The sequence below is a fragment of the Peromyscus leucopus genome, chromosome 20, assembly GCF_004664715.2.
Source record: "Peromyscus leucopus breed LL Stock chromosome 20, UCI_PerLeu_2.1, whole genome shotgun sequence".
NCBI lineage: Eukaryota > Metazoa > Chordata > Mammalia > Rodentia > Cricetidae > Peromyscus > Peromyscus leucopus.
The window spans coordinates 42,155,742-42,170,840 of record NC_051080.1 but is presented as its reverse complement, the minus strand read 5'-3'; the positions used below and the strand labels follow the sequence as shown (position 1 = coordinate 42,170,840).

Below are 15,099 nucleotides of genomic sequence, written 5' to 3'. Positions count from 1 at the left end.
CAGGCAGGCGAGCAGACAAGCTTGCTTAGCAGGGTGGTGTGTTTCTAATTCAGTCAGTCAGTGGAGAGGCAGAAACAGTTGGATCCCTGGGGCCAGCTGACTAGCCTAACCTACTTGGTGAGTTCCAGGCTAGTGAGGAACCCTGTCTCAAAGAAAAGGTGGGTGGAGCCTAAAAAATGACACCTGAGGGGAGGGAGGGAGGGAGGGAGGGAGGAGGGAGGGAGGGAGGGAGGGAAGAAATTATATGCTGTGGAGTTTTAATGATTGACCTGCTAATTCTTCTTGTCTGGGTAACCTTCTTCTTTAGGAGGCCTTTCCTGTCTTTTAGACTGAGTTAAACAATCTCATTCTTTGCTCTCTTCACGTTCTACACAGACCCACTTCTCATTTGCATGGTGGAATTTTGTGAATTAGAAAAAGATGGCCCCTTCACATGGTATTTTATTTCTGTCCATCTGCGAATTTTTGTGACCATCCTGAGAAATACATATGGAGTTTTTGTGCACTGAGCACCTTATACAGCTGCATAGTTGTGAACAATGTGTGACCTACACCTGCTCTTCAGCAGTGCTCCACATGCGCACAATGACCCTCGAGTCTGCTTCACCATTCAGTGGAGACCCTGGGGACTGGGGACCTCATGTCTCATTGCTTATGATCTGAGAGAGACTGACACAGAGACTCATACGACATGGCTGCAGAATTGGTCTGGGCTTCAATACTGATGGAAAGGGCATAAGTGCTTAAAAATTCAGTTCCTGTTTTTAATTTTAAGGTTTAATATATAAGGGGAAGGGGTATGGATATATGCATATGAGTGCAAGTGCCTACAGAGGCCAGAGACATCAGACCCCTTGAAGCTAGAGTTACAGATAGTTGTGAACACACACACACACACACACACACACACACACACACACACACACACAGATACACCCCCATGGGGTCTAGGAACAGAACTCAAGTCTTCTGCAAGAACATTATGTACTCTTAACTGCCATTTCTCCAACCAAAGAGTTCAATTTCTGATGTGGCACAATAATCAATCACTGCAAGACAGTGGAGAATATTCACTCCTGTGAATACTAGGAAGTTCCTAAGCCAGTCCCAGAGGGGATGAATAAGACCATTCATGCATCTACAAAATATGGCCTCACACTTAATTGTTGTCCACTGTATACCTCCATAACTAAGTTCTATGCTATATGTAAGTATTTAGAGATAGCTAAAAACAAGCAAGTTACCTACAATCCAGAATTTGAGGTTATGTGGAATTGGGGAGATTGATAGGGAACCTCACTCAGTATAAAGTCAACTAATTCTAGGGTGGTAAGCTGGAGAGTTTGGAAGGAGACTGATTCCAGAGGGGGAGTGGGTAGGAAGCACCAAGCTACTCTTCAGTTCCATGCTTATGAGCACACTGATTTCAAGCCTAGGAGAGAGATCTTTTCACAATTTAAATATTGATGATGCTTCAGATGATACATGGTTAATGGTAAGAAATGAATACTAAATGAGTATCCACCATGTCAGGTGCTGTGTGAGATATTCAAACTTAGCACCATTCTTAATCATGGCTAAGGTGAATAGAAGTAAAAGGTAGACTGAATTCAGAAGTAATCATGTGATATCAAATACTTGGAATTTTCTATTGAACAAAGCATTTATTAGCAGCAGGCTCTCATTGGCCCAGGAATAATTTCCTCGGAAATAAAAACCAGTCTCCCTGTTGTCCAGTGATTTGGATTAAGGCTGGGAGCTAATACCCGAGAAGAGGACACGAGTCAGGCCTGTGCCTGTTCTCTGTCTGATTCCCCTAATCAGCCAGCTGCTGTGAGTCGTCGAAGCCTTGACCTAGGCGGGATCTCTGCTGTCTCACGTTTCACTGGTGCTGTTGAGGGGCCCAGCAGAACAGTGTCTGCAGTCCATTGGAAGATGGTCCGAGTGAGGCTCGTGAGCCCTGCCAGGGTCTTGAAATTCCAGAGAAGTCATGTCAAGCAGAAATTTTAGTCTCCAAGATTTTTATTAGGAACAAATGAGAGGAAACACAATGAGCAAGTGACACGTAGTGTTATAGACACCTCGATGCCACGGAGTCTGTCCTTTGGAGCAACAAACCCGGTGCCCACGTGACCCGCTCACTGCCCACGTGACCCGCTCACTGCAACCCTGAGCCTTCAGGGACGCCGTGACAACGTTTCACGTGGGTATTGGTTTCAGTACTGGAGATACACAGAAAATACCTCTTTTCCACCTGGCTTGTGTTTTTTCTTCAGTACATTTGTCCAAACCCAGCTTATATAAACCGTGTGGACTAAAGCTTTGACGTTTTAATCTTATGTCTGCTCATACACTCTCAAGCAGAAAGCAGTGCTGAATCTAAAGTTTTAGTTGAAACATCTTTTTCACCCATCTTTTTTTTTTTTGAGTGCCACAAACTATTTCTAGACAAATAGCTGATGATGAAGTAATAGGCTATTAATTTTATAATACAGAATTAACATTGTCAGTGGTGTTTATTTTTACCTTTTTATTTTTTATTTTTGGAGTCTTTTCATGTCTAATGCATGCCAAGAAAAATGTAGAAAAGGAAGGATTACTGTTCTTAATCCAGGTGAATCTCCTCATCTAGAATTATGCGAATCATCTTTATTATCCTCATAAATAAAATAGAACTTGTCTCATCAAAATGAGTGTCTTGACCCTTCACCCCTGCCCACATAGATGGTTTCTCTGCATAAGAGAACGTTTTTCAAGCTGTCACATCCTCGAAGCTTCATACCCTAGCTCCCTGGAATACATTGCAATTGGCATGCTTTTTTTTCCCCCTAAAAATTCTACGAGTGGTGAATGATAATTCAGAGCAGTGCCTCGGTGTGGTTGGAGCTGAGTGCGCCTGAGCACGCTCACTGTCCACAGGACTGAGGCCTGATTGTGGCTGACGGGAAGTGTTGGGAGGTTTGCTTCGTAGCAGCGTAGTAAAACCACGATGAAGTGGCCAGAAACCACAAGCCAGACATTTACTCGATGGGTTCTGTTTGTAGCATTATTATGTAAATACATTCTTTTCATGCAGACTTTGAGATATTTTTAACAAAGGAATTTTTTAAAATTGTTTTTACCTTCTGCTTCCCATATTATCAACATACCGTGTTCCCTAATATTATAGAAATTAAAACAATAAGTTGAATATCCTGGAAATGAAAACTGATGAGATTCTCACTTGTAGACTAGGTCAGAGGTTACACACCAGTATTTCCTACGTTGGTGCTTGTTACGAGAACTGGCCGGTGCTTTGTGCTGTTTGACTCAGTGTTTTTAAGGGACATGGGTTGATGTCCCTATGTTCAAAAATTAGACTGCGTCACACAAACAATTCCTTAAAAATCCAATCTGGGCGGTGGTGGCGCATGCCTTTAATCCCAGCACTTGGGAGGCAGAGGCAGGTGGATCTCTGTGAGTTCGAGGCCGGCCTGCTGTATAAAGCAAGTTCCAGGACAGCCAGATATCTATTACACAGAGAAACCCTGTCTCGGAGGGAAAAAAAAAAGTCCAATTTGGTGCCATTAGACTTGCAGTTCACTTGGTTGAATCGTGGCTGGAATCTTTCACGAATGTTGTGTAGTTTCTCATAGCCACTACTCCTCATCACCACAGCCCACACCCTCCTCACCACAGCCACACCCTCCTCACCACAGCCCACACCCTCCTCACCACAGCCCACACCCTCCTCACCACAGCCCAACAACATTCCTTGCCTTTTCTTTAGACATTACCTAATTGGCTCCTATAGGTGCTGATATTTATAACCTTTCAACAAAGTGTGTAAGAGTGTTCATGTGTGCAAGTTTGTGAGTGTGTTAACTTTAGGTTAAGTTTATCTTTTAAAAACAGTGGATATAGGTTGTGGCACAGTACTGGTTTTCCTGGCACCACCAAAGTAAAAGTGGAAATTAAGGGTTAAAAATGGAGCAAAATAAGCAAAAGTGACCAAAATCATTTTTTAAAAAATAGCCCTGCCATGCACGTTTGAATAGTTGAAGTTTCTTACTTTTAATTGAAAGGGATTATTTGAGGGAATAGTTTAAGCAGCGAGAACACAAACACCTTAGTGTTACAAATTTAAAATGGAACAATCATTTATCCATTCCTTTTTATTTTTTTAAAGATGTCTTCATTTTTATTCCATGTATGTGAGTGTTTGCCTGCATATATGTCTGTATACCACAAACAAACCTGGAGGCCGAGAGGTCAGAGTTCATAACAGGAGTTACAGACCATTGTGAGCTACCAAGTGGGTGCTGGGAACTAAACCCAGGTCCTATACAACAGCAGCAAGTGCTCCTAACCACTGAGCCATCTCTCCAGCCCGTCATTTATCTATAATTATAAAAACACAAAGATCTGACTCCGCCTTTGACGCTAACTGTTAATGAAGGTCTGTGCTTAATTACAGAAATAAGCCCAAACCAAACTTTGTACAAGCTGTTGCTCTCATCTCTGCCTCTCCTCTCTTCCTCCCTCCACTCCCCCGCCTGACTTTTTATGAACCTTAGAATACAACTCTTGACCACATTACACTAAATAACTCTCCCATAACAGCAGCCAGTCTTGCACTGAGCCTTGTATGCTGAGTGATTTCTGAGAAGAGAATACAGGCTAACGTAGAGGTTGATTTCTCCATAAATCAGGAAGAACAGGGAAGCCAGCATCAATGTGCATACCTACTTCTGAGGCCACCAAACACATGCTTGGCCTTTATCTGTTTTTATTAGAACTGTAAATCAGAATACATGTGTGTGTGGTGTGTGTTTGTGTGTGTGTGTGTGTGTGTGTGTGTGTGTGTGTGTGTGTGTGTGTCTCAGTTGTCTCATATCAACCTTGGGCAGAATGAATCTCCATTCTGATTGCTAACCTGAGTGATTCATAATGGGCAAAAGAAAACCTATGACTCATGGACAAATCTTACATTGTAATTGTCTCATGACCAATGAGCATTGGAATTTCAAGGCTAAGCAAATACATAAGCTACCCTTGGATCAAGGCTTTTGCCCCACCATAGCTCCTATAAAAACAGTTTATATTCTGGTATATTTTCCCTTTTTAAAGTTAGTTTTTAATAATTAAATTTCATTTTTAATTAACAAACAATAATTGTATTGTTTATAATCTTTATAAAGTACAAAGTGATGTTCTGTAAAAAGATCAAGACAAATAGTGAACATTCTGTCAGTTCACCAATACATTTTGTTTAGAACATTTAAAATCTATTTAACTATTTAAAAATATGCAGTACATATTATTAATTGTGATCACAATATTATGCAAAAGAATGCTGCAATATATTCCTCTTAGCTAGTGGGAATGCTGTGCCTGTGGTGGATTTCCTTTGACGGTTTTTAAACAGACACCATGACTATTGTGATTCTATACCTGTCTCCACAGTCTCTGTGTGACACTGTGTAATGAGCGCACCCTCTTCCTCTCTGTGCTTCTTCACTTATAAAGTTTAGTGATGCTTGTCTCCCGGGAGTAGTTATCCCATGTAGAACTCTCCATAGCATAGTTACCACCGGGCTGGGGAAATGGTCAGGTTAAGACCACATGCTGCTCTTGCAAAGGAACCAAGTTCAATGTCCAATACCCACACCCGGCAAGTCACAACCATTACTGATAACTCCAACTCGGGGGGGGGGGGGGGGACCCAATACCTCTGGTGTCCAAGGGTACCTGACCCATGCACAGACACATGCATGCACACACACACATGCACATAATTTAAAAATATTAAAAATAAATCTTTACAAAAAAGAATAATCACAATTATTATCTATATATTTTATAGATAATTTTATATTTTTAAAATATAGTCTATATTTTAAAAAATATTACAATATGAATTTTTTTGGTTTTTCGAGACAGGGTTTCTCTGTGTAGCTTTGCGCCTTTCCTGGAACTCACTCTGTAGCCCAGGCTGGCCTCAAACTCACAGAGATCCACCTGCCTCTGCCTCCCGAGTGCTGGGATTAAAGGCATATGAATATTTTTATCATTGTAATTTTCCATCATAATTTTTTTATTGACTGTGATATTCTGTCCATTACTACTGAGTCCTTAGACTGTTCTAGTTTTCTACTATGGAAAAATAATTTTGTAATGATAGGTTTAGACTCTTTCCAGTTTTTTAATTACTACCTTAAGACAGATTCCCAGACACAGATCAAAGAATGTGAACAGTTCAATGTTCACGAGGTGATTATGAGATCACTCTTTACATCGGCTCCCAGCAGCAGTCGCTACACAGAGGGTAACAAACCCACTGCTTCCGGGTCATCAGTCAGCCTCATGGCCTAGCCTTCCGTTATGACTGGTGAGATTGGACTTTTCCTTATGCTTGTCTGCTCTGCTTTGTGAATGTTTGTATTTGTGGCCACTTATTTACTACTAAATAGTAAGTTTGGGTTTCTTTTCCCACTGGGGAGTACTCCTGGACTGTCTGTTAATAAGGAAAGGGTAGTATGGATGTCTGCTCCTGCCGTGCCTTCAGCACAGACCCAGTTATCACAGAAAACAGATTGCCTGTCTCTTGGTTTTCCCTCATATTTGTGAAATCACTTTTAAAAAATCACAAAAGGCCTGGCTTCATCTGTGTGCTCTTAAAGCACTGGGTAATTGCATATGCAGAGTGGGTCCCTGGCACCACAAAGTGCATGTGCTTCATCTCACCAGCTGAGAGGCGGAGAGAACATGTGAGCTTGGCTGCTGCTCCACCCTCCTCAGCCCAGCGCCCTGCTGTCCTCTGCAGCCCACACCCCAGAGTTCTCCAAGGGGACTTGTAGTTTTCACCCTCAGTGACATTTTGGACAACCAAAGAGCAGGGAAGTCTTTTGGGCTACTTATGATTGTCTTTACAGTATCTTTTTTTAAAAATAATTTATTTATCTTTATTTTATTTGTATTGGTGTTTTCGCCTGCATATATGTCTGTGTGAGGGTGTCAGATCTTGGAGTTACAGACAGTTGTTAGCTGCCATGTGGGTGCTGGGAATTGAACCTGTGACGTCAGTGCTCTTAACCTCTGAGCCATCTCTCCAGCTCCCCTTTACAGCATCTTAATGAAGCAACCTCACACTTCCTGAGAATTTCCTTAAGGTTAATGAAGTAAGGAACCAAAGGCAGCCCAGCCCAGGTCAGGTCCCTTTTGCAAACTTTATATACAGGCCCCAAGATCAGATGATCCTCTGAAGAACTGCAGTAGCATCATCCACTGTCAGTAGTTGATAGGCTTGCAGGAAAGAGGTGTCAGATTCTGTAAACATTTCCCACTCTCCAAGAATAGCAATTCAGTGACTTCAAACAGTGGGCTCTGCCTGGAAAAGCACCTGTCTGAATGGTGGGGCATTGTTAACTCTCTATAACCACTGAGTGCCTAGAAAGCATACAATCTCCTCCTAGGTTTCTTTATACCCTTCCCCCTTTCCCCTGTAAAGGTACCTAGTAATTAAACAGCAACCTCTGTGAACATTCTCTGTGTCTTGGATGGTCAGGTAGCAAAGAAGTCGTGAGCCTCTACTCTAGTGTGCCCACCCCAGAGTATGGATGCTGAAGTAAAGCCTCGGGCTGTGGTTTAATCACGCCTGGTGTAGACCTGCAGGTGTGCTATTTTGAGACTTTTTAAAATTATTGATGTTTAAATGCTCTTTCAAATTTTGAATGTTAAATTTTACTGTGGGAATAAAAATATGATGATCAGCCCTGCTCTAGTTCATTAAGCAATGGTTATTGGTTGAGCTGGGCAGGTCTCTGGTTGCAGAGATGCATGGGAATGCTTTGGTCTGTTTGCTCATTTAAAAACATCCACTCCTCTTCCAGGAAGTCATGCCTGAGCTGTTGTTCAGAGACGGTCGGTTTGCTCGGCACAGCTCCTGCTCTACCCATAGTTTGCATATAAATGAGTGACAAGTAAATTTATCATAGGAACATGTTATTTTTATTGCTTTACTAAATAAATATCTTATTCTATGTAAAAACTTGGTAGAGGGCCAGGGGAGATGGATCCCCAGCACCCACTAAAAGCACTATAATAGGTACAGTGATGCATATCTGAACCCCAGCACTGGGGGTGAGGTGGGTGACAGATCCCACTGGCTCACTGGTAGCTAGTCTACTTGAAACAATGAGCTCTGGGTTCAGTTAGAGATCCTGCCCCAAAGCTGTGGCAGGGGCTTGAGAAATGGCTCAGCAGTTCAGAGCAGAGACCCTGAGCTAGTTTCCCACGCCTACATCGGCAGCTCACAACCACCTGTGACTCCAGCTTCAAGTGACCTGACACCACTGGTCTCTGCAGGCATCTGCCCTCTTGTACACACACCCACACGAAATCACACATGCATACATGTAATTTAAAATAAAATGAGTATTTTTAAAATATGGTGGAGAATGGTAGAGGAAAGCACTAAACATCAGCCCCTCTGGTCTCTGTGTGCACAGATAAGAGTAACAGACCACCACACACACACACACACACACACACACACACACACGTGCAAGGTGGCCTCCATAGGCTGTGAGCTCCAAAAAGCTGGCTCATGCACCAAGAACGGATCCTGATCCCACTACCTGGGGGTGGGTGGGGGCCCAAACCGTTGGAGCTAAACAGCTGTCTCCCGTATCCAGAGGGCCTATTCTAGCCCTATGGGACTCCACAGCTATTAGTTCATAGTTCATGGGTTTCCACCAGTGTGGCTGGTCATCTCTGCACGTTTTCCCATCATGACCTCTACGTCCCCTGCCCACAGAATCCCTCCTCTCTCTCATCGATTGGACATCCTGGCTCCCGGCTGTGGATCTCTGCATCTGCTTCCATCAGTCACTGGGTGAAGGCTCTATGATGACAGTTAGGGTAGTCACTAGTCTGGTCACCAGAGTAGACCAGTCCAGGCACCCTCTCAAGTCCAAGTGGATCAAAGACCTCAACATAAATCCATTTACACTGAACTTCATGTTCTCTCAAAACAGAAAAAATAACAATGGGTGAATGGATAGGTATAGAAGTGCACTAGAATTCTAAATTCTTTTAGAGTGAAAAAAGAACACATTTGTTTCATAAAACATAACTGGTTTGTGGCAATTGATACAGGTCAATGCATTTCATATATTTTAAGTTTTTATTACAGTCATGTCCTTTTGGCTGGAAGCAATAAAATTATTTCCCACATGACATTTCTCCCCACTTCCCTATGAAAGCTAGATTATTTATGAAGCTGTGGCTTAGCAACAAAGGAAAGGAAAACTATTCTTTCTGACCTCAAGTGAAGCAGGGTGCATGAAGAAGTTGGTGCCCGTGTCTACACCGGCTCATCTGGAACATCAGTATGTCTCAGAGCAAATGCACAACCTCCTTGTAACTTAAGTCTCACATTCACGACATTTAGGGCTAAGTCGCTACCCCTACTATTCTATATTTTCCTCATTCTGTGGAAGCAGTTTCCCATCTTACTGTACCCCTTGGCTGTGAAATCACCAGGGATGAGTGGGAATGGGAAACACTGGTGTGTTTTAGTGCAGCCAGTTGACTCTTTTTTTTTTATTGTTTATCTCTTTCCAGATAGAAACATTCTTTGTCCAATTTTGTAAGAAGCCAGTGAAAGGATGCAGTTTGTAAAGCCATTGATCTTCATGCCTTTCTAAGGCTCCGAACACAGGATGCTGGTGGTTTCCTGGAATTATTTCTTAGAGTAGAAATTTCACATACATTTTCATACCTGTATTAAACTCAATTCATAATTTAATAGGCTTAATTTGATAATTTAATATTCATATTTGTCTATAGAAAATCTTGCTTTAATGTTTTAGAGCCAAACCACTCAATTAAATATATACTTGGTAAACTTCCATTTGAAAACATAACCTGACCAGGGAGATTATACAAGAGCAAAGGTCAACTCCAGTGAGCATCAGGGTGGGCAGTGTATGAACATCTCAGCTTATTTAAAGTGAAAGCCTTCTTATTTTGTTTTAAACAAGTCTCCAGAACACCAGGCATAGTCATACACAAAATGTGACTGTGACAGCCACATAATGGGTCATTATACAGACATTAAAATTATCTCTATGAAGAACTTTTAACGACATAGCAAATTGCTGCTTCCATAGTAACTGAGAAAATAGTGTTCTATAGTTTGTTCTCAACTGAGGGTAAAAACATCAACATATCAACTGCAGTTTTCTCTAGATAATAGTACTTTTTAAAAAACATAAATTTTTATTGATTCTTTGGGAATTTCACATCATGTACTCCAATCCCACCCATCCCCCAGTCCCTTCGTATCCACCCCTCACCACTACAGTGTTCCCTGCAAAGGGAAACCCAAAAAGAAATAAAGTAAAACAAAACGAAGAATACAAAAAATACAAACAAGAGCCGGGCAGTGTTGGCGCACGCCTTTAATCCCAGCACTCAGGAGGCAAAGCCAGGTGGATCTCTGAGAGTTCAAGGCCAGCCTGGGCTACCAAGTGAGTTCCAGGAAAGGCGCAAAGCTATACAGAGAAACCTTGTCACAAAAAACAAAAAAAATCAAACAAACAAACAAAAACCAAGAATATCAACTAAAAACAAATGTAACAAACAATTTAAAAAGTCTTTCCCCTCTTCCATCCTTCCTGCCTCTCTATCACCTCTCCGTTCATCTTGATGGCACTGGGAGCTGCTGTGTGTCATGCAGTAGATAGACCGCTTTGTCTAAACAGCTTCATTTGCAAATGCTCATTGTGTAAGGTGTTGTTGGTCAGGTTCACAGCCTCTGGCCAGTACACCGTCAGTTCTACATCTTACTGTTGCCCTGAGTCATGGAGATCCTGTGGCTGTGATTCCACAGGACTAGTCAGTCATGTGCTCCAGTAGGTCATAGCTGAGGTAGATGTTGGGATGGGCCAACTCAAAGCCCTGAATATGGCCTGGGTGGTAGCAGAGTTGGTCAGCCAGGGCCTCTGGGACCACTCCCCTCAGGTGAGGTACAGACCCAGCTCAGCATGGCCCTTATATTTCAACACATGGTTCAACACACGGTTCACATGGGTCCCTGTGGTAACATAGGCCGTGGACATCGATATAGACCCCAGCTGCAGCAGGACCACGGACCCAGACATGGCCAGCAGCAGCAGCTTGGGCCTGATGGCAGCTCAGCCCTCTCAGATCAGCATGGGGCCCAGCAGCAGCGTGGTCCCCATGGCCCCAGGTAGTGGCCCAGGCCCCCAGCAGTCCCATGGCCTTCAATGGTAGCAGGAGCCATGGACATCAACACAGCCCCTGACTGTGGCAGGGCCATGGACCCAGACATGGCTTCCAGCCATAGCTTGGCCAGACATCACCATGCCCCTGGATAGCAACATAGGCCACCTCAGTCTGTGTGGTCCCAGCAGCAGCATGACCCTCCGGCACCAACATGGCCTCGGGTTTCAGTCCTGACCCAGACCCAGACATGGGCTTCAGCGACAACCTGGCCCGGACAATACCATGGGGCGGGTGGCAGCATATCCTTCAGACCCCAACATGACCACAGATGCTGCCTAGAATCCAGGCCCCTGTGTGGCCTTTGGTGGCAATGTGGGGGGTGGGGGAGCACACATATGGGTGGTGAATATCAACACAGACCCCCCAGTTGCAGTAGGACCACAAACCTAGATGTGGTCCTCAGCAGCAGTCCAGGCCTGGATGTCACCATGGCCCCAGGTGACAGTACAGGCCACTCAGATCAGCCTCGCCGTGGCTGCAGAGTGGCCCTAGGACACCAATATGGCCCCAGGTGGGGGCCCAGATCCACACAGCCTTCCGTGGCAACAGGCACCATGTGGATATCAACACAGACCCTGGCTGTGGGCCACAGGATAATAGGGTTTTTTTATGAAACCTCTGTTTTTACTTTTAAAAGCTCAGATAAATTTTTAAATAAAAATTTTAAATCCAGATTACACTGTGCATCTTTTTTATGGTTGCAATTTTGAATTCTCCAGTGCCTGTACTCATCAAGGAATGAGTCTCCAAAAGGAAGACTCAGATGTCAAACTGCCTCCTTCACCCGAGGCCACAGCAGCAGGCCCTGGCTCAGCTGTGAGAGTCCAGCAGTATGAGTCATCCTTGGAAGAGTCACAACACAGAATAAAAGGATGAAGACAAGAAAACAGGTCTCAGCTCAATGAAAAACTACATACAGACTCTATCCCAAGATAAGAGTAGAGTGTTCAGCTCAGTCTGGATCTAGAAGTGATCTTGAATCTAGAGTTGATCACAGAACGGGCAGTTGTACTCATAGAAGTCACGAGCACAAAGCACATCTGGGAATTACTTTGATGTATAGGACATGCACGGAACGAAGAGAACTTGAGGGCAGAGTGAGGACCATGGCAGGAGAGCAATCACAGCTGTCATTGAAGGCCACAGGCAGCAGCAGCTCAGGGCTTTGCCCTGTAAGTAACAAGAAGCCATTAGAGACTTAAAGATGGAGATTTACTACGTGAGCTTTGCATTTTAGAAAGATTCCTCTGGTGTGGAGATGGGAAGAGTGAGATGTCAGGACAGATTTCCGTTGGGCGGTGACCGTGACGACGGGGCGATGGTGACAGGGCGATGGTGACCGGGCGATGGTGAGGACAACTGCAGTGCAGACTCAGGTCCTGCAGCCTGCTGGGTGTGCTGTGTGAAGGAGAGAGAACCAGGAGGAACCCTGGAGGAGGAGGAACTGGAGGGAAGCCAGGGTTGGTGGCTTTAGTAGGGTATACATTTTAAATCCATAAATTGAATCATTCTCAGCTTTCTTTACTTTCTGTCTGTCTTCTATTTCATCCTTTTCTCTTTGCTTCTCTCCTCCTCCCTCCCTCCTCTCCGTCTTCCTTCTCTCCCTTCCTTCCCACACGTTCACTTGTAAATGTACAAAGGAAGCCCTTCCTGTAACCAGGCCCTATCATGTCCTTGCTCAGTTCCTATGTGTCTTCTTCCATCATGGAAGAAAATCACTTTTACAACCACAACTAGCAAGTGTCTCTACTCAGGGAACAGCGAGAGCAGCAAAGACATGGAATGCTTAACTTCTTTCCTATTGCACTGAATAATACATGGTTTTCATATTGGAACTACTACTAATGGCCATTTTCTTTGTAGGTAGTGCCATAATTTCTGTAATATTTCTAAAAGAAAATTTGAGAGCCTCGGATTTACTAGGTGAGTGACCATTTAATTCATCTAATTATAGCACCTCTTGATCAATAAATAAATACTACCTATAAAATTACATACTTAAAATCAGAAAATTTAATGAAATGGTTGCAAATCTCATTGAGGGGTGAGCATTCTGTATGGGAGACACTGTCTCTTCTCATTAAAGCTTTTCATTATGCTACTGCTAGTTATTGGCTATAACAAATTGGCATTTTGCAGTATTACTGTTGCTTACGTTGTGATGCTTTTATGAGCATAATAAAATTCAGGAAAAACATCTGTGTTACCTATTAGACTCTTCTACTTGAAAGTTCACATCTGCCGTATCATTATATTTACACTGCCTAAAGGGAAAGCCACCAAGTGTGCAGGCATGCAGACCTGAATCAGATCACAGGGAAGCCCAGCTTTGTGGCCTATGTCCAGAACCTCAGTGCTGAGGAGGCTGAGGAAGCACAGAGGCTCTTGGAGGCTTCCTGGACAGCCAGTCTAGCTGGATGGAAATCTCCAAGTTCAGTGAGATCCTGCCTTGAAAAGTAAAGGATTCCACACCTAGGGCTCAGGGAAGATTGCAGAGAAGGAAGCAGAAAGATTGTAAGAGCCAGAGGATCAGGGAGTTTGCTGTGAGGTTGTGTCTCCTAGTACTGTCAGAAGCAACACACATAAAGTCTCACCAACATGACTGCCTAAACATGAGCTGAACAAGACCATCAATAGGCATGCCAAATGGATGGGAAAAGCCCACAAGGCCTCAACCCTACATAAAGAACTACGGGCAACGAAGGAATGCTGAAAGCAGAACAGACTTCCCTGGGGAGGAGCACACCAACTAGTTATCCTATGCTAACTAGTCAGTCCTGAAAGTATACATGTGAGTGACATTGTACAGACGGACCAGGCTAGAGTTAGGAATGTCTATGTGTATACTTATACATATATGCATGCAATAACAAGTAATAAAAAAGAGGCCATGAGTTTGAAAGAGAGCAAAGGGGAGTATGGAGGGAAGAAATGGGAGGAAGAAATTATAATCTGAAAAATAAAAAATAGAGGAGACGGCCCTAGAGGAAGACAACCAGAGTCGTCCCTTGGTCCTCCACCATGGGCCATCACAGGTATTCACCATGCATAAATAATAAGCATTTTAAAAATAAAAACAGAATAGGTTTCTTTTTTGGGAATATGATTATTAATGGAAATTAACAGTGATATTACTGGTTATAATAAAGACTTCTATCATATAGCAACGCGCTCTCATAGGCACTGTATCTTTTCACTTTTGTGGGAAGATGATTCATGAGAATTATAGATGCTCATGTCTTTTTCCTTGACAAAATCCTGCTTTATTTCTTCTGACATATGGTAATGAATACTGATACTTTAGGCACTTTAAACAAAACAATGCCTACCCTCTCCCAGGGAGTTTTGCTTTGTTTTGTTAATGTGAGCTCCAAATTTGACACCAGAGTTGGTATGTTTAACATTTCTCTCCTGGCCCTGATCCTGTTTCCCTCGAGCATAGCGTCTTGAAAGTGTCTTCACTTTTTCCCTTCCTCTTTGGTTTGCTCCTGCTGGTAGAGTTTTTAGTCAGCATTGTCAGATTTTTCATGGTTAAAATGTTTTTCCAAATGCATTCATATGTGATTGTATCATTTCCAACATACTATTTTTATACATCCTTTTTTATATGTTGTGGTTTATGGGATCATTTGGGAAAGTCATATGAAATCAGAAATCAGAACAAGCAATGCCTGGGTTTTAAAAGCAAAGTTGGCTTCATATTATTTTTTGTATTTATCAAATGTCACAAAGAAACTTCAAATCCTTTCATCCAACACCTGCCATCTTTTGTAGTAATGGGTGGTTATTAACTAAATTCACCCAATT

At 43.0% G+C, this 15,099-nt stretch overlaps 1 protein-coding gene across 4 annotated transcripts in view; it reads left to right on the top strand.

Moving 5' to 3' along the window:
- The window catches only part of Nipal2 (NIPA like domain containing 2), a 96,690-nt gene that overhangs the window by 36,863 nt on the left and 44,728 nt on the right, over positions 1-15,099 (top strand). For 3 of the 4 annotated variants that reach the window (XM_028884467.2, XM_028884465.2, XM_037197725.1), the window contains exon 4: positions 13,156-13,215. The exons of the other annotated variant lie outside the window; for it this stretch is intronic. In XM_028884467.2, the coding sequence (XP_028740300.1) occupies positions 13,156-13,215 (60 nt within the window). The remainder of the gene's footprint in view (positions 1-13,155; positions 13,216-15,099) is intronic. 4 annotated transcript variants of the gene reach the window in all.